The sequence below is a fragment of the Phoca vitulina genome, unplaced genomic scaffold (assembly GCF_004348235.1).
Source record: "Phoca vitulina isolate PV1807 unplaced genomic scaffold, GSC_HSeal_1.0 scaffold28, whole genome shotgun sequence".
NCBI lineage: Eukaryota > Metazoa > Chordata > Mammalia > Carnivora > Phocidae > Phoca > Phoca vitulina.
The window spans coordinates 5,140,690-5,162,707 of NW_022589731.1; the positions used below are offsets into that span (position 1 = coordinate 5,140,690).

General features: G+C 42.2%; 1 protein-coding gene across 5 annotated transcripts in view; it reads right to left on the bottom strand.

The window, feature by feature from the left end:
- The window catches only part of SORCS1 (sortilin related VPS10 domain containing receptor 1), a 502,288-nt gene that overhangs the window by 88,363 nt on the left and 391,907 nt on the right, over positions 1-22,018 (bottom strand). For all 5 annotated transcript variants that reach the window (XM_032422994.1, XM_032422990.1, XM_032422991.1 and 2 more), the window contains 8 exons: positions 19,285-19,431; positions 11,374-11,476; positions 11,034-11,110; positions 9,058-9,149; positions 7,627-7,734; positions 5,795-5,912; positions 3,826-3,956; positions 548-661 (listed from right to left, as the gene is read on the bottom strand). In XM_032422994.1, the coding sequence (XP_032278885.1) occupies positions 548-661; positions 3,826-3,956; positions 5,795-5,912; positions 7,627-7,734; positions 9,058-9,149; positions 11,034-11,110; positions 11,374-11,476; positions 19,285-19,431 (890 nt within the window). The remainder of the gene's footprint in view (positions 1-547; positions 662-3,825; positions 3,957-5,794; positions 5,913-7,626; positions 7,735-9,057; positions 9,150-11,033; positions 11,111-11,373; positions 11,477-19,284; positions 19,432-22,018) is intronic.

Below are 22,018 nucleotides of genomic sequence, written 5' to 3' on the forward strand. Positions count from 1 at the left end.
AACTCAAAACATTAAACACAAACTTTTAGAATCTGATTCTATATATATAAAGATCAGAATGTATGCCTTAAACATATCAAGACTGGACATATGAAGAAAATGAAACCCGTTTCAACTAACAGCAGGGTACTCTTGAAAAGTCAATGAGCTTTTTGTTCACTCTATCTTCCGCATCTATAAAATAGGAAATGCACCTATGAAATATTTATTTGGCTTCCTTCACAGAGATGCAGTGAGCGGGGAAAGGGAATTCACAGAAATAGTTCTGAAATGAAGTATCAAAAAGTGAAGAAATGTATAGATTATCATCATCATCTTCATCCAAGGAACTGGTTTTGTTTCTTTATTTGCAACTGAAGTCTTATTCTCAGATGAAAATTGCACTATTAATACAAATCTGGGCTGCATTACTAACATGAACAAAAACAAATGCATTGTGCTATAATGAAAAAGGCCTGGTCTTCGATCAGACGTGATTCTGTAAGTTTAACACCAGCTGAAAAACAGCAGAGGTTGACCTCTCAAGGTCACCACCTCAGACACTCACCCAGTACTGTTGAGATAACTCTGTCCCAAGCTGCAGTCCTTTGACAGAGAAGACGGATTGAACCAAAATGCTGGCAGACACTGACCATTGCTGTGTCGCTCATACCCATAGTCACTGTGGGGGAAAGAGCCAAGAGAGACCTTTCAGTACGTGGCACAATTACTGAGAACAGTTTCATGGTAGCATACAGCCAACTTCTACTCTAGCCAATGAGTCAAAAAACAAGAATTCACTAAATCAATACCTTTCCAAAAATGCAACTGTTCTTTCCCCTGTGGAATATCTATCAGTTAATTACCCACGACAATATCCTACGAGACCCATTTCCAGAAAAGCTGACGTGAAAGCAACAGAGAAGCCTGTGTAGAGACGGAGGCTCAATGACCAATAATTCCAAGTAAGCGGCTTTAAGCTGAGAGAGTAGATTACGTGCTCATGAGGAGAGTCCACGATACTGATGGTGGCTGGGCCCCAAGAAAGCTGCAATTAGAAAGCAGGCAACGGTGGGAGCTCACGCCTCAGTGCACACATCGCTGAAGCAAACACAGCCACACGTGGCATGATTTCATTACCGGTGATGTCTTTGGGGTGCTCTTTCAAGACATCTGGATCTACTAAGCACAGCTGAGCCAGGTCTCTCTGTGCACGCTCCATATGCTTCAGAGTCACAGCATAAAAGGAAATGTCCTTCAGGGGTGTCACGGGCACTCCCCCAAGGAAAAGTTTTGTCCCAGTCAGTTAGCATCGTCAGTTGGGACTAACTGGTTTAAATCCTCTCTGTAGTTGGGAAAGAGTCAAAGACTCTTCCCTCCGTCTCCTCTCTTTCTTGCCTCCAGGGGCCTCTGCATGGCCTAATACTCTTGGCTTCTGGAGGACGAACTTGGGCACAGAGGATGACAACAAATTGCACCTCCACATGCACAGACAAATTGCAGACAGTAACCAGCAAGCAGTAGTACGAATTGGCCCATCTGTGTAATGGAGGTGAGATGCTGGCACACAAGGGGCAGGAAGGGAGAAACAGGCTTAGCCAAGGGGCCTGTCACCAGGCAGCTGGCACTTAGAATTCTGCACACATCAGCTGCACTTGGTGCTGGTTCAACACAGCATGGATAGGAAGACTTCAGAAATGCTGCCTACAGGACACCCGGCGTTCATTTCAGGGAATTACTTTACAAATGCTGAAGAATGGCAGGCAAGGTCATGTGGGGGACGGTCCAGGGGACAGCCACGCTGAGAGGGAACATTTAGTGACAACCACCTTTTATTACACTGCAGTCAAGTAGAATCACCGAAGCTCTAGCTACTGTAGGTAGAGACTCAACAAGGTCATGGTGAGTCTTCCAAAATATTTTTAGAAATCATGCACTAAATAAAAATCCCATTTGACCAGAAAACCTTATAATGGCCTCATTTATGATTCATTACCCACTTCTCAGAATACATTTCAGTTAGTGGAATAAGTAGCAGATTCCAATCACAAATGAGTACAAGAATTGGGCCAAGACTGTAGGGGAGCGAGAGATAAGGGAAGGGAGAGGTCTAATTGCCTCCCTTACCCATGTTCTTTTCACTCTAGACTAGCTTAAAACTGGAAAAGAAAAACAACACATGACAATGACAACAACAAAAGACCAGCTTATTTTGGAACCTTGTAGAAAAGATGTCCCCCCAAAACAGTATTTTCAGGAAAAATCGGGGAATCGGATGTCTCATCTCACTTTTTCTCTTGCTTCTCTACCAGCAAAAATTTGCACTTTACAAAAGCATGACTATATGGTAAGACTGAAGTTAAATGACTAAGATAAAATGTTAACCTCCTTTACAAACTCTCCTTGAACAGAGGGGATAAAGGAGAAGCAGTCAGAAAGAGGGATGGGATGAAGGACTTTAAAATTCCATGGAAGTTTTCCCTGTGACTGCATTTCAGGGTGTCAATCCTGAAAGGCAGGGCAGGGATAGGATACTTTTATCATTGTTAATAATGGTGCACTGGCTAAAACAGAAGTTACAGCTGGGAAGGCCCCTGCAGAATTCCTTGTGAGCTCCAATGTAACTGAAGTTCTGTGGCCCTCTGGCTGAGCCCGAGAGATACAGCACTGGCTCTTGGCTTGCCTTGTCTACTAACAAGAGGGGAACGGCCTTGGGTTATCAGACTGAGGACTGGTGGCCGATTCTGGCAGGCCTGCATAGGACTATTTATTCAGAGAATGTCTCCAGAGGTCTACCACGAGAGAAGACTTACTTTTTCTAAGCCATATGATGTGTATTGCACACAGTATCTCAGCCCATTCGCTGATATTTTGATGATCAGATAAGTGATCTGTGATTGCTATACAGGCAGATATCCAATATTAAAAGAATGACTTTGCTTTCTTATGTGGGTCAAGTTTCAATCATTTAACATTGACAATATATATTCAGCAATTGCTTTCTCTAAACAAAAACATATACCTAAATTTAAAGTAAAAGGAAGAAAAGAAGAAAAAAAAGGCATTAAATGAGATGGAGATGATGCAAGGAGTTACCACCTACTCATCCTCAATCATTTCCAACCTCACCTGAAGGCCAAACCCCAACCTAGAATGGAGCAAGGGAAGCACCGACCCCACAGGCCAGCTTTCTGCTTACCAAAGGCTTCAGAAAGAATGCTATGGCGCTCAAATGTCTAGTCCTTCCCAGTTTATACTAGCTGAATCCTGCAAGAGGGACAAGTCTTCTGTACCACTAGGTCCACAGAATCACAGATCGCCAACGCCACTGAATCAGTCCTCGCACTGAAGTCAAAAAAGTCTTCCACACCTTGCACAAACAATCATCAGCTAACTAACCATTGACTGAAAACTTCCAGGGACAGCAAATCTACTGCCTTATAAGGTGATTGTTCCACTATGAGGAACCAAGAATCTAGGAAGAGTTTACCTTGAGCACAAATATATTTGCTGTCTAAAAAGTCAACTTATTGTTTTCAGTGTTGTTGTCTGAAGCAACTCAGGGTGGATGTGGTCTCTTTTTTTGTCCTAAGATCTATCAAATATGTGAAGCTAATTATCAGCCATCTTGTGAATCCTCTTTCAGTCCAAAGAAACTCCGAGTTTTTCCATATACACATGCACATAGCTAATAAACCATGTTGTCTTCAAGAGGTAATTTCACAAGAATATGAGGCTTGTGAGAGCATAGGTATATGCTACTATTATTTCAAATCTCAGCTTTCACTAAGACCCATGTGAATTTGATATACGGAATGACTCCATGGAGTAACAGCACAAGCTTACCAGTCAAAATCGGCCTCTGTGCAGACACAGGGTTCAGATTCCATAGCTCTTGCATATTTTCCTTGCATACACTTACGCTCTGATTTTCGCTTCTTATATATCCTCTTTGCTCCCATGATGCATGCTTCCCCCTATAAGGACAAAAGGATCTCAGACAGTTGGACACATAGCTTGGACCTTCCCTGCTCCACATCAGGGGACTCGGGGAGATATTCCCAAGCTTTAGTGTAATCTGGACACAGGTAGCCTGCTTTGTGCTAATGGCATTTTTATTTTGATGTCTAGAACCCTAGTGTAGAATGCAACTATAAAGACAATTCTAAGAAGCATGGAGGGTGTGTCAAAAAACATCCTTAACTCCTCATGTATTCAGCAAACCTTCGCTTATCAAGGTAGGAGGCACCGTGCTATGAGGGACACACAGTCAACTCAGACTCAGCCTATAACAAATGTATTGCCAACAAATCTATGGTAATTAAGTTCAATTCTTCTATAATAGAAGATTTATGTGCTTGGTCATTTATGAGCATATGAAAGAAGAGTATTGTTAAGAAATATAAAGATCTATTTTGCCTCGATTTATTATGCCTCTGCCCACACAGCTTCATAGCACTGATTTTAATGTCCATCTATCAGACAAGTGAGAGAACTAAACTCAGTGTTTCTCCACAAAATAAATAAAAGCTTTGAATATCACAGTGCCTGTGGATCCCAAAAGGGAAAATAACAGTGATGTAAATGAGCAATAATTTTATTGTTGAGTCTCCAAAAAGAGTATACGATTCTAGTGGATGCAGCCCCAACTGTCAAACACAGCTTTCTGTCTGAAGGACAGAAAAGAGTTTTGTCTCTTGAACAAATTTGCTTTAACCAGCTCCATCGCACATACACATCTTTATTAAATATATTCCAGTTGACCCTTGAGCAACGCAGGAGTTAGAGGTACTGACCCTCTCACACAGTCGAAAATCCCATGTATAACTTTTGATTCCCCAAAAACTTAACTACTAATAGCTTACCTCTGACCGGAAGCCTTACTGATAACATAAATAGTCAATGAACACAGATTTTGTATATTATATGTATTGCATGCTGTATTCTTATAATAAAGTAAGCCAGAGAAAAGAAAATGTTATTAAGAAAATCATAAGGAAGAGAAAATACATTTACAGCACTGGACTGTATTTATTGAAAAAAAAATCTGCATGTACGTGGATCCATGCAGTTCAAACCCATGTTGTTCAAGGGTCCAGTGTACTTAGCCTAGGCTTAGGGGTATGATGTATCAGTGCCTGAATATGGTGATGGCCATGCAGGGGAGCCTCTGCTACGTCCTTGGAGGGCCCTGCAGAATGACTTCCACCTTGGGAAATCAAAGGAAAGATGCTTTCAGCTAAGCATTCTGATACAAGCTGATCAGTTGAGGGGCCAGAATGAAGGAAAGTGTCCTATTAATGATTCTGCATCCTCTTACCACGAGTACCTTGGAAGGAGGCAAGAAGCACTGCCTAATCTCAGGGAATCACAGAGTGACAAGGAAGGATTTTATTGGCACCGCTCACTGAGGGTTAATTTTATTATTTTATGTCTCTGTTTGCATTGCTCAATAAAACTGAAGATCCTTTCCTCACCCCTGCCCCTACCCTGCACCCACACGACATGCTCAGATAAATTGTTCGGATCTGCGTGCTGAGCTGGTATTTCATTTTGAGTCGTAAGTCTGAGCCAAGCACATTTGAATTTTATCTCATTATATCCTAGTATAATAAAAAAAAGAAATTACTTTACAACAAGCCATAAATGTTGAGTTTGTTCACTGCTGTGGAACACAAAATATGTAAGAAAGCAGTCGATGTAGTTTCCGATGTAGCCGGAGAGGTAAACTGTGGCCGTGCGGACCCCTATTCCTACACCTACATGACCGCCGTGCCTTCCACCCAGGACCGCACCTCAGCTCGGCGCCTCCTACCTGGCTGTGCAGCTGCCACGGTCGGTAGTCCTCCTCGGCACACCGTCGGTCGAAAACGGACTTGTAGTCCACTTTGACCAGCTGCCATTCTGAGCGGTGGCTGAAGTGTCCAAACACGCTACAGAGTTCATAACGAGAAAAATAATCAAAATCGGAGCAACTCCAGTAGCCAGCCCGTGCCGGGTGTTGACCATGAGCTTAGCACAGTGCTCAATGCGTTACACTGAGCAGATCACTTAATCCTCAAAATGCATTGACGAGGGGGGTCACTATTATTGGCTCCGTGTCACCCATGAGTAATTTGAGGCTCAGAGAGTTTCACTAACATGCAAAAAACCAAAGTCAAACCACTAAGAACTGGTCGAGTCAGAACCCAGAACCAGGTAAAGTCTGACGAAAAACCCACTTCTGCATATTGCACCACAAGAACGGCTGACAAGAAAAAAAAAATTAAGAAAACAATCGCAAGTGCTGCCTTCTATGCGGTGCAGGATTACACTTCTGGGTTCTCTTACTAAGGTCCGTGGTTCCCATGGTTTCTGTGCTATTTCACCTTCCCGCCAGTCCCTGGGGAGAGTGGGCAGCAGGGCCAGGGCCTGGAGTGAGAACTGTGTCCTGCACTCTGCATTCTCTCCTTACTCAGACAAACTCGGGCATCTAATGAGGTGTTTGAATCACCAGTTATAGCCCTCTGTGGAGAAAAGCCATGAAGTAGCCTTTTTCATCTGCGTTCTGCAAATATGAAAACTGAATAAAGACAGATTATGGAACAAATTGCTAATCTGGCTATGTGTTCGGTGGGCAAAAGTGCAGCTATTGGGCATACTGAATTTTTGTTGATCTTTTGTATCATTAAAAGAAGGGAAGAAAAAATTAGAAAAAGTATCAACTATTCACTATGACTTTTAAATTTTCATTGATGACAGGGTTGACTACTTTAAAACCTTCCCTCTGTTTTCCATGTCCAATTTTCCAGGGGAAGAAAAAAAAACCCTCACAGTTTCATGTTTCAAATTCCAAGTTCATGTTTTGAAACCCTTAAGCAGGCAACTCATTAATCAAGTCTTTCACAAATTAATGATCATCACTTTCCAGACAAGAATGAATGCAAATACAATTTCACAAGAACAGATTGTTCTCCCGGTTTTTCTAATACAGCCTCACAAGTGGGTTAGGTAAAGAGCCAGGGAAAAAGAAAATCCTTTGTGGGGTTTTGATCAAGCTCAGTGTTCTGCCTTAAAGTGAAATCATTCTTATACGCCTGTGATTTTCTGTATATTGAGTTTATTATTAAAGTTTTAAATTTATAGTTTCATTTTCTATTGAAATAATCATTTCTAATTTCCCTAGGCCCATTCAGTATAGGGAGAAATAAGTTGTGCCCTTTTGCTGCCAGCCCTCAGTGTGGGTGTCCTAATTAGTAAAGAGCCAAGAAAATGGCCACCCACATTTTTCTTTCCCCTTTGCTGGGAAACCATGAAGTCAGATGTAATAACCCTGCTGGCAATTTCATATTTAACAGTAGCAAAGTGGTTAGGATTTGCTAAAAACAACATGTTTCTGGGGGCACTTGTGTGGCTCAGTCCATTAGGTGTCCGGATCTTGGTTTCGACTCAAGTGGAGATCTCAGGGTTGTGAGATCAAGCCCCACCTGGAGCTCCGTGCATGGCACAGAGTCTGCTTGAGATTCTCTGCCTCTGCCTCTGCCCCTCCCCCTGCTCATGCTCACTCGCTCTCTCAAATAAATGAATAAATTCCTTAAAAAGAAAACAAAATACAACATGTTTCTGGATTTATATTAAGATTAGAATACATCATACTTTTCCACTTACGTCATGATTAGAGTCTCCTCCCCAGGCTCACCCAGAACCCCATCCACAAAAAGTGGAATAGATGTGAAACTGTATTTGCTCCAAGATCTCCCTTCATCAAAACTCAACCTAATAAAAGAAAAAAATAGCAGGCATCAGATCTCAAAAGAAAAAAAAAATCCTTTCAGAGGGAAGATACTATCAGCCAAGAGAGAATACATTTTAAAAGTACCCAGGGCGCTGTCAAAGTGAGCCTTTTATATGAATAACTATTCTTAATTACATCAGAAGGTAGAAATCCAGTTAGCCAAGTGATCTGGGACCCAGATGTGTTATAACAGCCATAAGGGGAGAACTGCATGAAATGGGAATAATAATAAGTCTTTGATAGAATTTTTTTTAATTTGGATATTTTATTAGAGCTTAGATCTCAATGTGACCCTCTCTAAAACCTCACTGCAATCTAGCAGCAAGGCTTACTGGTGATTCTGAAGAGCAATGGCCTCATTGGACCTACTTAGATGGACTTGAACCAGCTGCCTCTAAGTGAGCAAATCCTGAGCGGCTTCCCTCCTACCCTGTTATGAATCCTAGCTGACTCATTGAGGGAGGGGGTACAAAAGGACTGGCTCTTGAGAGTAAGAGAGATGTGCAACTCTGCTGGTCACACAGGATGTTTCCTTCACTCTGCCTTTCTCTGTGGATGTCATCCCCCAAACTAAGCCTCCGTTTCTCTTATTTTGGCAGCTTTCCCATAGGTCTCCAAAGTAAATAGCACCAGAGGCAAAATCACGCTTTTGGTTTTGAACAAGCTTGCCTGTGGAGAGAGGCCCTTTCAAAAACACAGATGAAGGAGTCTACTGGAAAGCATTCTGGAAGTTAGGCCTTGCACATCCATCTGTGTGAGACCTACAGGTAGAGTTGCAGATTTTCACACACACCGCCCCCCCCCCCCCCGCCCCACCCAAAGGAAGCGAAGGAAGTAGGATCAGGGGAAAGGAGACAGAAAGAAACAGTGCCCTGAACTGCTGATCTCTGTGCAGAACACACATAATGAATACACGTTAAGCTACTCTTAACTTCTCCCCATTGTACCTGACATGCCACTGTACCTGGGAGTGTGCTGAAGGAATAAGGAAGGTATTGGAGAGGGTACTCACATATTTGAAAACCATCATACAACTCCTCTCTCAGGGGCAGAATCGATCTCAATCTCTCTCTCTCTCTCTCCCTCTCTCTCTCCCCTTCCTTCCTCCCTTCCCTTCTTCTATCTCCTTTCCTCCTTCTTTTGTGAAACTGCAGGCAATAATCTTATTTTAATAGAGCAAAGGTATAAATTATGTTCTAGTAGACGTTGATGTTTTACTACAAACCCAGTCCCCATCTGACAGCCTGACCCCTCAACTGCGCTTAGCGGTATGGAGCCATCTGGTCCATGACTCATGCTTTTACCAGAGATGTCGAATCGGGAGAGACGTGTGCTTCATAGCAACCAGGACTCCACCCTGATCCAGATACAAAATACTGTGCTCTTCTTCAAAGATCTGCAAGAGGGAAACACATTCACATGGACACACATCTACACCCACACACACCCAGAGTTCAGAGAATTAGTCTTCATCTGAGGAGATAAATCCCGCCCGTGATAGAACAGGGTTTCCCAAAAATCTTTGGAAAGATAGTTATAAACAATGCTTCCCAAGGTGGGCCGCACGTACCATTGGAGTTAGATAAAATGATTATAGGTGTGCCACAAAAGAAATCTGAAGAATTAATAGTTACATATTCATATTTATATTCCCATCTTTTTGCAGTAAGTTCTGTTGATTCCCACTGATGACAATGTCAGAATACTGGGTAACCATCCTATTGTGTAACATCTTTAGAAGGAAGAAACCTTAGAGATACTTTACTCCACATTCTCATTTTGACAGGTTTAGAGAGATGTAACATGCCTAAGGCCATGCGTAGAGTGACTCACGGGGCTGGGACTTGTCGCATTACACTGCCCTGTCCAGAGGTAATTATTTCAGTTTCCAAGTATTACAGAGGAAAGCTGTTCTTGTTCAATTCATAGATTCTCTACCAAGTCTAAAGTAGTTCTGATCAAAATGGAATCAACTTGGGTACATGTGTCCTTTAGGTTTTTCTCCAAATGTGGAGAAATCAACTTGAAGTCCAGGGAAGACGGGCTGCAAACAATTTCTGTGTCCTCTCCATACGAGATGTGTGCTGTTTTCTCATAATTGCATTGTTGGTATTGCCTTGTCTGTGGCTACACTACAGACATAATTATTTTCCCCCTTGTTTACCTCTTATACCTAAGAGGTATCCCAGGACTATGGATGTGAGAGCTCTCTGCTTGGTTTGGGGTGCTGGAAGAAACAAAATGGGATCCTGGCTCTTGAACTGTTCTCCAGAAGCAGCTTAATAGTCCATGTTCCTACATACCTACCTCCAAGATCAATATCCCTGGGGTTTCTTAAGCAAATTTCTTTCCACCTCGCTCTTCTCAAACCACGTGAATCACACGGAGGGCCTACGAAGGGTCTGAAGCTAGGAAATGGTAACTGGACCATAACATGGACATCTCTGTCTAAAATTTAAAGCAGAGTGTTCTCATTTCTGTGTGATTACCTGTGCATTAGATTTCAATTTATGGTGCTTGCTAGTTATTGTATGATAATTAAACGTCAGTAGGTTATTAAAATATATTTATTGAAGTGTAACAACCATGCATTAGGCACATATCTTGTTATGATTGCTAAACCTCATTAAATGTCTGTTTTATAAGCTATGGGTATCTAATTTTCATTCAGAAGAAAGAGAGGAAGCATTTAAGCTAAACACATTGGCTTAAAGTGATTCCATTTCTACCTTTCCAAACATATGCACCCTGATGGTTATTACTCTGTCTTCTGCACGTGAAATTTAAACATTTCAAAATACCACCTGGGTAACGGCTGTTTCTGTATCACTGCATTCCTCTCTATTCTGACTCCAAGGCAAGGGGAATTTATGGAGGCTGAGTTGCCAACACTGAATTGTGCTGGGTATATAATCTACCCTTCAGGCTCTGTGTTCCCTATACAATAACCTCTTTGGGATCCTGGTTTTCTTTGTGGGAAAAAAAAATTCAGTCCAATTGGATTCAGGTCCAATTTGGTTTCATTGTCACTTATAAACTTTCTTACATAGAGGCTCTGAAAAAAAGGGTCATTTTTATTGAATGGCAAAAAAATCATATTGCATAAGTATTTGCTAAACTCAAAGACTTATTTAAGACTCTCATAAAACAAAAAGGAAAATAAACACACTGACGAGCTTTAGGATTTACATATAGCCGAATGAGTTCCCAGAATTTAACCAAGCTGAACAATGTTTATGTCATTTAAACCGCAGCAACGAGACCCAGGATGCCTTCTTACCTGCCTCCAGGTGTTCCCTGCATCTGAAGAGACAAACATGCTGATGTCGCTGTCTGATAATTCAGAACCTATATTACCTAGAGAGAGCATGTCACCATTAGTAAAAGGAGCTGTTTGCAAAAGCTAACAATGGGCTCTACTGGCAATCTATGCTGCCCGAGATGGACCGAGACTGTCAACACTGTATGTGAGCAGGGCTTTTCAGCATAGTTGTTCAGGGTCAATGGTTTAGGTGACTTGCAAAATATTTTTGCTTGCTCATTAAATTCCCAGCACAGATATCTAGCTTCTTAAAATAAATACAATTTGCAACAGCAAGCCCACCAGGCAAGCTTCTTACCTGAAGCCACTATGATGCTGGGAGCTGTGTCTCGGCTGGCAATGATCCCTGATGTGTAGGGATTCTCGGAGACCTTAAGGTGAAGGTGTAGTGAGCAATAGGGCTGAGAAGAGGAGAAATGAGGGTTATAAACACATATAATCTAAATGGTCATTTTAAGTCCAGATTCAGAGCATCCATGCATTCTTCCACCCATCCCATCCAGCCATTCATTCATGTACTCATCTTCTTTTCCACAGATATCTGGTGTCCACTAAGTATAAGACAGATACCAAATTGCAGAAGGAGGGAGCATCTTCATTTTAGGTCTGATCTACTGCCTTGATTGCCATTTGGCCATTCAACAAATATGTTAGTACTCTATCTGTAAAGCACTAGGTGTAGCTTATGAAAGACTTATATTGACTAAAATTTGGTCTCTGCCATTATGGGGTAATTTAAAAAAAAAAATTAAGATCTTTCTATTGATTACCATAAAGAGAGACTAGTGTAACAGCCATAAGATCAGTAAAGATGAAACATGAAGTTCTAGAGGCTGACATGACTATGTCCAACTTTGGATCAAGGAAGGCTTTAAGGAGAAAATGGTGCCTGAGGCAAAGATGGGTAAGGTATGAACTGCAGGTGAGATGTTCAGGAAGATAAAGAACATTTCAGGCCTGAGTGATATCAGTAACAAAGAAAAGAAGCAGAAGAGTTGAGCCAGGTAAGACAGAGGAGGAAAAATTGGATATAAAGATAGGAAGAAGATTTGCTCCATCTGGGAAGGATCTGAAGAAGTCAGCTGGCACCTCTTGGCCACTGTCCATTGGAGACCTTGGTCTCATCTGTCCAGAAGAAACTGTATGACATGTGAAACTTTCCTAACATCTATCAGGCAATCAACAGAGTACCCATGTCAGGGTATTCTCAGAATCAGTATTATTCAATATAAAAGTCATGCTTGTAGACAAAATGCACTACTAATAACAATTCAAATGAAAATTTAAGGGACTTATTATCTACGTATAAAAATCTCGATCAAATTCTCGGATTAAGATACCAACAGTTTTCAAATACAGGATAATAAATCTTATACGAATTTCATTTAAAACAGTTCTGGTACTGAGTTGTCAAAAACTACAAGTTTGTGTCTGAAGCTACATCTCTTTTCATCTCTCAGAAAGATTATTTTCTAATCTTATCGACTTGAGTTTTCGGAATCACCAATGTATCTCTGTTATTACTTTCATTTTGCTCTGTAAGTCTCAGCCAGCAGATATTCAGAGAGCCACAGAGATACATTGATTAAATTTATATGGGATAGCGTAAACGGCAAACTAAAAATGAAGCGCAGGAATAAAAGCAGCCAAAATACTGGTAAAGTAAAACAGTGGATTGCAACAAGGCCTTTCCTTACTGCCAACGCAGAGTAAACTCTCAAGGGATAATGATCTTCATAAATAATGGGTTTTGCCTGAAAATTGCATGGAAGGCTTTCAAAAAAGGCATTTTTACTTTACAATGTTTCATAAGAGTAAGGAAGACTGCCCCTATAAAAAGAATCAGTGGGACCCAAATGTTTGGCTTCCTTTTGTCTGAGAGGAAGATGAGAATGGGTAGGGTTGTAGGTTGTGGATGTTCCGGACAGGCCTGTGCTGCACTCAGATGCTAAGACAGGAAAAAGCAGAGATGGCAAACCGTGCCTCCATGAAAGTTTTCCTGACAGCTGCAGCCTATCGGGATCTCTCCTTCTCTGATTTACAATGGTTTATTTGACCATGTGCAATCTCATATTATCTATTTGAGGTATGTACAGTTTTATCTCCCTAAGAGATAAACTCTACAAATAAAGAGAAAACACCAAGTACTACACTTTGAGTCTTCTGTGGACCCTGGCATAGAATCTAAAAGAGATTAAGTCAATAAACGCTTAAAGTATCAAGCAATGCTTTATATAAGTGAGGACCTGATAGACCTTTGTTGGCTATTTGACTCAGAACAATGCCAGAAGTACGTTGGGCTAATGTATAAACCACATCATCAGATTAATGTTGAGTATCTCCATGGCATTCCAAGAAGTCCAGAACTCCTCGGGGATTAGCCTAGTCATGTGGGCTTCCTGTAAGTCCTTTTGTGTCACCCAACAGAGCAGAACATCCATGGCTAAGGGATCACCCAGTCTGCCATCCTGAGCCAGATGCTTGCCACATACTTCATCAGCCAACAGTCTCGAAGACTGCGAAGCTCGGTTGCCATCTGACCTGCTCAAGGGTTATTTGAGACAGGGCACTTGCCATTACAAAGGAAAGGGCATTTTCAATTGGCCATCTTGGTACTGCTCTGTGGCTAGGGCTTTCAGAGGCTTGAAATAAATTAATTTGAGAAGGAAAGATACCAGCTCAGGCTGTAGCAGCCACATTAGAAGTGTTCTTTTTGGTGCACTTTTTTTCCACTCTCACATTTGCAGTACTGGATTGCCCCCAGCTGGTATGAGGAGAATATTCCGTGGCTTTTTATCCCCCTTCTTCCATTTTTTTCAAGGAAGTTATATTGTCTACATCAATGCTCAAAGAAAAACAATGTTAAGTGATTCATCTTTACTTTTTGAAGTTAAACTTTTGTACCTGACCAGTTTTGGACATCTGTCAAAGTTAAGTCACCAAAAATTAATAGAGAGGTTTATTAGAATGGCTATCAAGCCACTGCCAGTTCCTGCAGGACACCGGACAAGGCTCTCTAATTATGCACATTGTGCCCGGGCAGGGGGCACTTGGTTTACCTCTCCTTTCTCCTTTCCTGCCCTCTCTCCAGCCTTCTCGTCCTCTTTTCTCCCATTACTAACCATGTCGTAAATATGTGAGTATCTTTCCAGAGTTCTCTGCAACTCAGTAGAGTCAAAGTACACTTTGTCCCAAGGGCATCTTCCTATTCCCCTTATCTTTGCACATTAAGAAGATACAGCTCTGTACACTGAGACCACCATGACCTAGCAGCTGACTTTACAGTTTGGAAATTGCCCTTTGTGTCTTCACCCATAGTCACAGGGCATGGCATATCATCAACTGGTCAATCCTAGCAGCATCTAGATCTCTCGCCTTTCATCTTTTCAGGATCAGGTTTAGAGTTTGAGGATCTGAGGCAAATTAAGGACACTATCCCAAGAAAAAATACACAAAGGCAAATGCACACAGAGTTCTGTGTTCAATTTCAGGGAGCTCACAGACTCCTGAAGCCCACCATGGACCTCTAGGTCCCAATGACCTTTCTTTTGCCTTATTCTTTTATTTCTTATTTTAACCAGCGAAATCCTTTGGCCATTGCTAGTGTTCAATAAATGTTTGTTGGATTTAATTGATCCATTAATTAGCTACTGTCTTCTTAGCACTGTGGATGGCCAATGGAGAATTACTATATGATAGGAGACATGCCCTCCAACATGAATTAAATCAACTTAAAAATACTGTTAGATATATTTGAGAATCAATCAGCTTCTCATTCCACTTTCTCTTTTCCCCAACCTCTGTACTAACAGCCTTTAGGTCTCGTCTTCATAGTACTCTTATCCCTAGGGCTCCTAATCTGAGTATTACACTGAAAAGCCAAATCGCACCTTTTATAAATAATAAGGCAGCAGCTAAAGTCTTAAATAGTATCCTCCAAATCCACTCCCTGAACACACACACTTGCGCTGTTTATGATCCTGAATTGGAACTAGAAATCCATTAGATTTTTAGTAAAGAGTCAATGGCAAAGAAGAGAGAGGGCTCTGGGCCAAGAGGAGATTCAGCTCCACTCCAATCCAACATAACATGCGGAGTTACAGCCTGTGCAAAGGAATGGAAAGCAGAGTCAAGAATCTCCTGGGGTAGCTGGCCGCTTAGCTCCAACAGAGAACTGTCAACTGAATCCATAAAGAAGTCACGGCTTCTCTCCACAGAACACTATGCTTTCCCTAGGGACCCAAAGCATTTGTCACAGGCTCAGCTCACATCTCACCTCTTGGGAGCCCAATCCTGAGGCTTTGGAGGCAGGTGGACCATGACCTGTAATACCCCATCTAACTGTACAATGCACTCTTCAGAGAAAAAGAAATCCTAGCTGAGCCCTCCGGGCAATCAGTCTAAAAGTCCTAAAAATACAGCCGCAAATTACTCTGGATGTGTTATTTCTATAGAATGCATTTTACCAGGGACATTCCATTTGGGGCTGTAATTCTGAACTTGTTCCACATTTGTAACAGCCCTGCTGGAAAATCTCCTTTCTAATCACTAGGCTGTGCTTTCGGGGACACTGTCACTTTCCAAGTACTCACAATCTAAAAGCACTTTTTATCTCCTCTCTGCCACCAGCTCCCAAGCCTAAAGAAGGTTTTTAACGGTCCGGGTCTCCTGTAGCTCAAAGATTTTCTTTCCTATTTTGTGCCTTTGGCAGATTTTTATAAGTGATTTTGGTCCCTGCCCTCCACTCCCTTTGCCATTTCATTTCCTCAGCCTGTTTTCTAAAACTCAGACTGAAACTACATCAAACAAGGTTAATGAGGGAGGCAGGCCAAAAGACTCCTGGGTGCCACACATCCAGAGCCCATTAATTCATCTTTGCTGGATCTTAATGAGCCTACTGATTTTGTTAACTGTAGGGTCAACCTGAGCCTCTGAGCTTCAGAGATGGCTATTATGACAGATCCCTCAGTGTGGCTGTCAGTGGCAAGGGAAAGTTTCCACTCAAGTCTGAATGTGAAACTCCAACACCACCTGTCAATGGAGCTTCGACTTCAGACAAACGATACCCATAACAACAACACATGCTGAACACCTCCCACGTGGTTATCCTTGAGCTGATTCTCTGGAGTGGCCAGAGAGACAGCCACAGTTCCTATACTCATGCTGGTTACATTTTAGCAGAGGGAGGTAGAAAAGACAGTCAACAAACACATGCACTGATTTCAGAGAACGAGAAGGGTCATGGGTAAAAAAGAGTTGGGCCAAGCACCACCTTTGAGAAAGCGTAAGAAAGCCTCTGAGATTAAGGTAATCAAGCAAGAATCTGAAAGCCAAGAAAAAGCCAGACTCGGGAAACGGGATTTTAAGAGAGATAATGGTGAATACAGGGCCTAAGACATAAAGAAGCATGGTGAGCTCAAGGTATGGAAAGAGGTGCTGTCCTCTCCCAGGGTAGCCCACGTGAGGAAGGGCGGCGGGACAGAGGCTGGACAGCTGGCTGGGGAAGCAGACAGGAGCCGGACCCTATGAGACCTCACAGGCCATGGTGAAGTACTGGAACTTTATTCTACCTGAGTTAGAAAGTTATTCGAAACTTCAAGTAAAGGAGGGATAAGATCTGAATTTTTAAAGGTCAAGTCGATCTCATTCAATACATAAAATTTGAGAAAAGATAAATCTTTTTACACATAAAAATACATTTAATACATAAAATTTGAGAAAAGATAAATCTAATCTATAGTAAAGAAAAGCAGATTTGTGGTTGTCTAGGGCCGGGGGGAGTGGAAAATGACTGCGAAGGGCACAAAGGAATTTTTGAGGGTGATGAAAATGTTCTATCTTTACTGTGGTAATGGTCACATAGGTATCTACACTTGTCAAGATTTGTCGAACTATACTCTTAAAACGGGTACTTTTTTATGTATGTTTTACTCAGTAAAGTTAGATTACAAAAGAAAAGATCTCATTGGTTGCTGTGTGGAGAAGAGATTGCCAGGTAGAGACAGGAGGACCAGTTGGGAGCCCATCACCGTAGGGCAGATGAGAAATGATGGTGGCTTGGATTAGGACCGTCCCAGTGGAGATGGGTAAGCAAGCTGATACTGCATTTATATTTTGGAGGCATGGCAGTAAGCCTTCCTAAGTGCGTGGGTGGCTCAGTCGGTTAAGTGTCTGCCTTCAGCTTGGGTCATGATCTCAGGGTCCTGGGATCAAGCCCCAAGTCTAGGTCTCCGCTCAGCAGGGAGTCTGCTTCTCCATCTCCCTCTGCCCTTCCCCCCACTCATGCTCTCTCTATCTCAAATAAATAAAATCTTAAAAAAAATAAAAAGACTTCCTAAAACTGGGCTGGAGGTGGAGTATGAAGCACTTCACTAAGTGCTCTGTGTGTCAGAGGCATTTGTCACAACCCATTTATGACGCCAGAGTGATCACAGGCAAGCCTCTTCAGGTGCTTCGGTTAATTCTGTCTCATGGGCATTTAATCTCCAAAGTGCATGGTGGGAAGGAGGACTACACTGAGGCACTGGTGCATCCCATGCTTCTCTGGCTAAGTACCATGATGCCGCAACTTGGAAGAGTAAAACTAGGAAGGTGGCTCTGTTTTTTAAAATGCTACTGAACAGTGCCTCGTACAGAGTAGGTATTCAATAAATAACTGTTACATTTCCTTACTCTGTCACTGGCTTTGTGCACTTATGATAACAACTGGCTTTTCTCCCCCTGTAAGTTGCCAGTAATAAGGGTAGAAGCTGAGTGGGAGGCTGAATTTTAGACTCCTTTGCTGATGCACAGTGACAACCATGATATCCTTTGCAACTAATTAGGTCAAGCCACGGCTGCTGGCATCTTCTTGGGTAGGAGGGTGACCCGCCCACAGCGGTATGAGATGAACCTGCAAAGGGACTGTTCAGACTTGATGGGACAAAGCAAGCTGAGTGTGGATAACATCAAGGTCAGAATTGTATGAAGACTGCAAACACTGGTGTGTGTGTGTGTGTGTGTGTGTGTGTGTGTGTGTGTGTGTGTGTGTGTGTGTGTGTAGACACACAACCAAACCCTTCATACTAAAATGAAGAAGTCTCCCCTGTTTATATACTGATCTCTCCTTTTTATAAACTGTTTCAGAGAAATTAGCACTTAAGTACACTTTGTTTTGCAGTTATCAATCTCTTCCTCCCTCCTCTGCATCAGTCAGTATCTGTTCATGCGTCAAGCACGGGCCAGCACCAGAGCGACGATGAGGAGTGAGATGTGACCCTCTCATCTTGCATTTATTCATCTAGTCTCTTTCAAGTAGACTGTAGAGTTTACAGAAGAGAAATAATGGTGAATACAGGGCCTAAGACATAACACCTAAGATATAACACCTAAGACACCTTCATATAATCAAATACACAGATAAATTCATGCTCATCTATCTACTCAGTGTCCAAAGGTTAGACAACTAAAAGAACACCATGCTTCAAAGGAGGGGACAGTAAACCTTTTTTAAAGGGCCAGATAATAAATGCTGTAGGCTTTATAGACCATACAGTTCCTGCTGTGACTACTCAGTTCTGCCATGTAGAGCAAAAGCAGCCACAGTGGGTCTATAACTAAACATGACTGTGTTCTAGTAAAACTTTATTCAGAAGAACAACTGGTGGGCCATATTGGCCCCACAGGCCATATAGTTTACCAACCCCACTGGCTTCACGGAATGAGACATAGATGAACAGAACATATTACAAAGAGTACAAAAGAGGGTTTAGATCAGTGCTTCTTACCCTTGTTTGAGTCATAAACTCTTCTGAAAATATGACTAAACACCTTTGCTGGAAAACACATCTACAAAATTCTCCTTTCAGTTCCTCAGTTCTGTAGCTGAATTTATGCATCCTTGGATATGTAACAAGCCATTCATGGGAAAGTAAAGGTGTATATCCCCACCATATAAGGAAACTATCACATTCTCCCTGAAACTACAATTTGAGGTTCTCAACAGAACTTGGTCACAACTCAGAATCCTTGACGTGAGCAAGGAACCCACTCATGCCCTCTTACCTATCTGGCCCAGCATGTAAGGCAGCGTGGTGCCTTCATGCCCAGCCCTGTCCCCTTTTGCTCACCAACTGAACAACGAGCCCTGGAACCCACTTCATATGCCTGTTTAATATCCACTTCCAGCCTTCCGCTGTGCGGAACATTCTTCTCCAATGTGAAAACTCACCAGTAAGCAGTGCACAGGGTCCCCCCTTAGATCCGTGTCCGGCGCCTGCAGCAAACGCCAGTCTCGGCCTTTGTTATACGTGATGAAAGTCTTCACTTGGTTGTCAATCTTCTTGTTAGCCAAGAACATTCCCTTTATCCCTGCTACCTGGGAAAAATTGACATGGCTGAAAAATACATCAATTTGAGACAGGATATATTTGTTTACTTAAAAAAATGCAGACTGTCAAATTCAGCTTAAGCACTTGTCTTGGAGAAAAGAGAGGGTGAGGATGGGGGAAGGGGGTAATGCTTAAGTATAATGACTCCCTGGACTATGGGACAGAAAAGCAATATATCTATGCCCCTCATGGTATGGTGGTTGTATTCTAAGTTTGATGGAAGCTTCTTATTTCCTCTAAGGTAGGTTAGTGGTAGCTCGCCATTGCCTAGAGTTACAGTCTGGTGCTTTCAGTTCTGCTGCTCGGTAAATGATACGTACATAGGGCTACTTTAATTTTATGGTAGGCATAGCGCCCATGCTCTTAAATACTCGATCTCATTTAATCTTTGTAGCAATCCTCTTGGCTAAGTATAACCTATTCTTTTTCACGTATGAGGAAACCGAGGCTCATCCGGGTAAAGTGACTTCTCCAAGGTCATGCCACCTAAGGTCACACAGAGAGTAAGTGGCAGACCTGGAATTTTAACCCAGAGCTGATGGCTTCGCAGGCCATGCTCTTAACAACTATCTAAGTCACTGAGCTATCTACAGCCTGGGGCAATTGAAAACAAGGTCAGTTTAAAGCTCATGATCCAATTGCTATTGTTTCCCCCCCCCCTTTTTTTTCCCTATAAAAAGATGGCTCTATTAAGCCACTGGAATATACTGAACAAAAGAGAACAGCGTTTCAACATAAAGAAGCAGTGGTTTCCCTAAGCTGTGAAATCATTCCCTCCTCCGTTCCTATAACACCTTGAGCCCACTATAACCAGTCCGCATTAATTACTTGGCTCTGACAATATGATTGCCTTCTCTCTTCCATACTTGAGGAAAGAGGTCAACTGGGTAAGTTGATGAAGCCGTGAAATAACAAATCATGACTTGTGTACCGTATTTTTCAAGCGTCTTTGGGTGTATTAAATGCATTCATACCCATTTTACCCTACTTGGAATTATGACAACCCAGGAAGACTGAGGGCCAGTGAAAGAAGGATCTGAATGTGTGTAACAGTGCAGGCCATCCCATTTAATGCTCACGGCAACCATGAGATAAGAGTTACCGGCAGCCACATTTTGAAGATAAGGAAACAGAAGCTTAGAATGCGTGGTTTTGTGGAGCACAGATGGTGGTAGTAAGTGGACAAGCTAACAAGTATATATATATATATATATTTTAAAGATTTTATTTATTTATTTGAGAGAGAGAGAATGAGAGAGAGCACATGAGAGGGGGGAGGGTCAGAGGGAGAAGCAGACTCCCTGCCGAGCAGGGAGCCTGATGCGGGACTCGATCCAGGGACTCCAGGATCATGACCTGAGCCGAAGGCAGTCGCTTAACCAACTGAGCCACCCAGGCGCCCTAACAAGTATATTTGAACCCACTTATCTCAGGCCCTTTACAGGAGAATATGAACATTTTTAAGCAGAAGAGTGAAAAAAGAGCAGGAGTCCGTGCCATTCACCCAGCACTATGCCCAGTGATTTATATACCAAACCTCCGATATTCACTACAAACCTGCCTCATAGCTACGGCCCAGATTCTATGGATGAAGAAACTGATGCGTAGACAAAATTTAATTGCTTATGACAACAGACAGTTGGGGCTCACATTCAAATCTGTCCAACTTCCAATGTTCTTTTAACAAATACAGCTCTGAATTTCTCAACTCAAAGAGGTCGGGTTTCGATCAACAGAGTATGTACATTTTACCTTGGCTTTTGACACACAGTCAAACCTCATTAGTTTGTACCTGCTGATGTGGCATATGGGATACTTTAGAGTTGGGCCAACTTTGTATTCCTTTGGAACGACATGTTTGTTAAGCAAATAAATGGTATAAACAAGTAGCTGGGAGGAATACTTTGAACTACTTAGGAGAACAAGCCTCATCTTGGGCAATCAACAGCAAACAGACAGTTTCTTATGCATTGTTGATCCTCGACAAATGTGGGAGACATAAATTTCAGGGGCACTGTACCTCCCAAAGATGGTATGTTAATTATGAATAGTATTTAGTTATTCACTATCCCAGCTCCATAAGGACTGCTCACCAGGGAACCCCATATTGGTTTTGCATATGTTCCAGAGGCTGTTACATATTTAAATATGACTAAACTGCCAGTTCTTTAAAAACGAAATTTCATGAATCAGAATTTTCACAAGTCATGCTTGTTTTCTCTCCACAGCATACTCGTCCATGAGAAACAATGCTGTCTTAACCATTCAACACTCTAGGTTACGGTAAGCACAGAAAGAATGAAATTATTACCTATTCCAGTAGTTTCCTTGCCCATTTTCCTTCCTGCCTCTCCCTCTTTTGGCAAGAGTGTCAGAGCAGGGTTATATGTGTTTAGGAGCTGGGTTCATTTGATTTGCAGAAGCGGTGACTTTATTGGCCCCCGACTGCTTGGCATTATCAAATGCCACTTGAGTGGAAAGCTGCGCTTTGTAATTCATCTTTGGCAGCCTGGCCTTCGGGTTTATCTTGGGGAATAAAAACTTGCCAAAGCAGAGGCAATGGGTGACAACAGG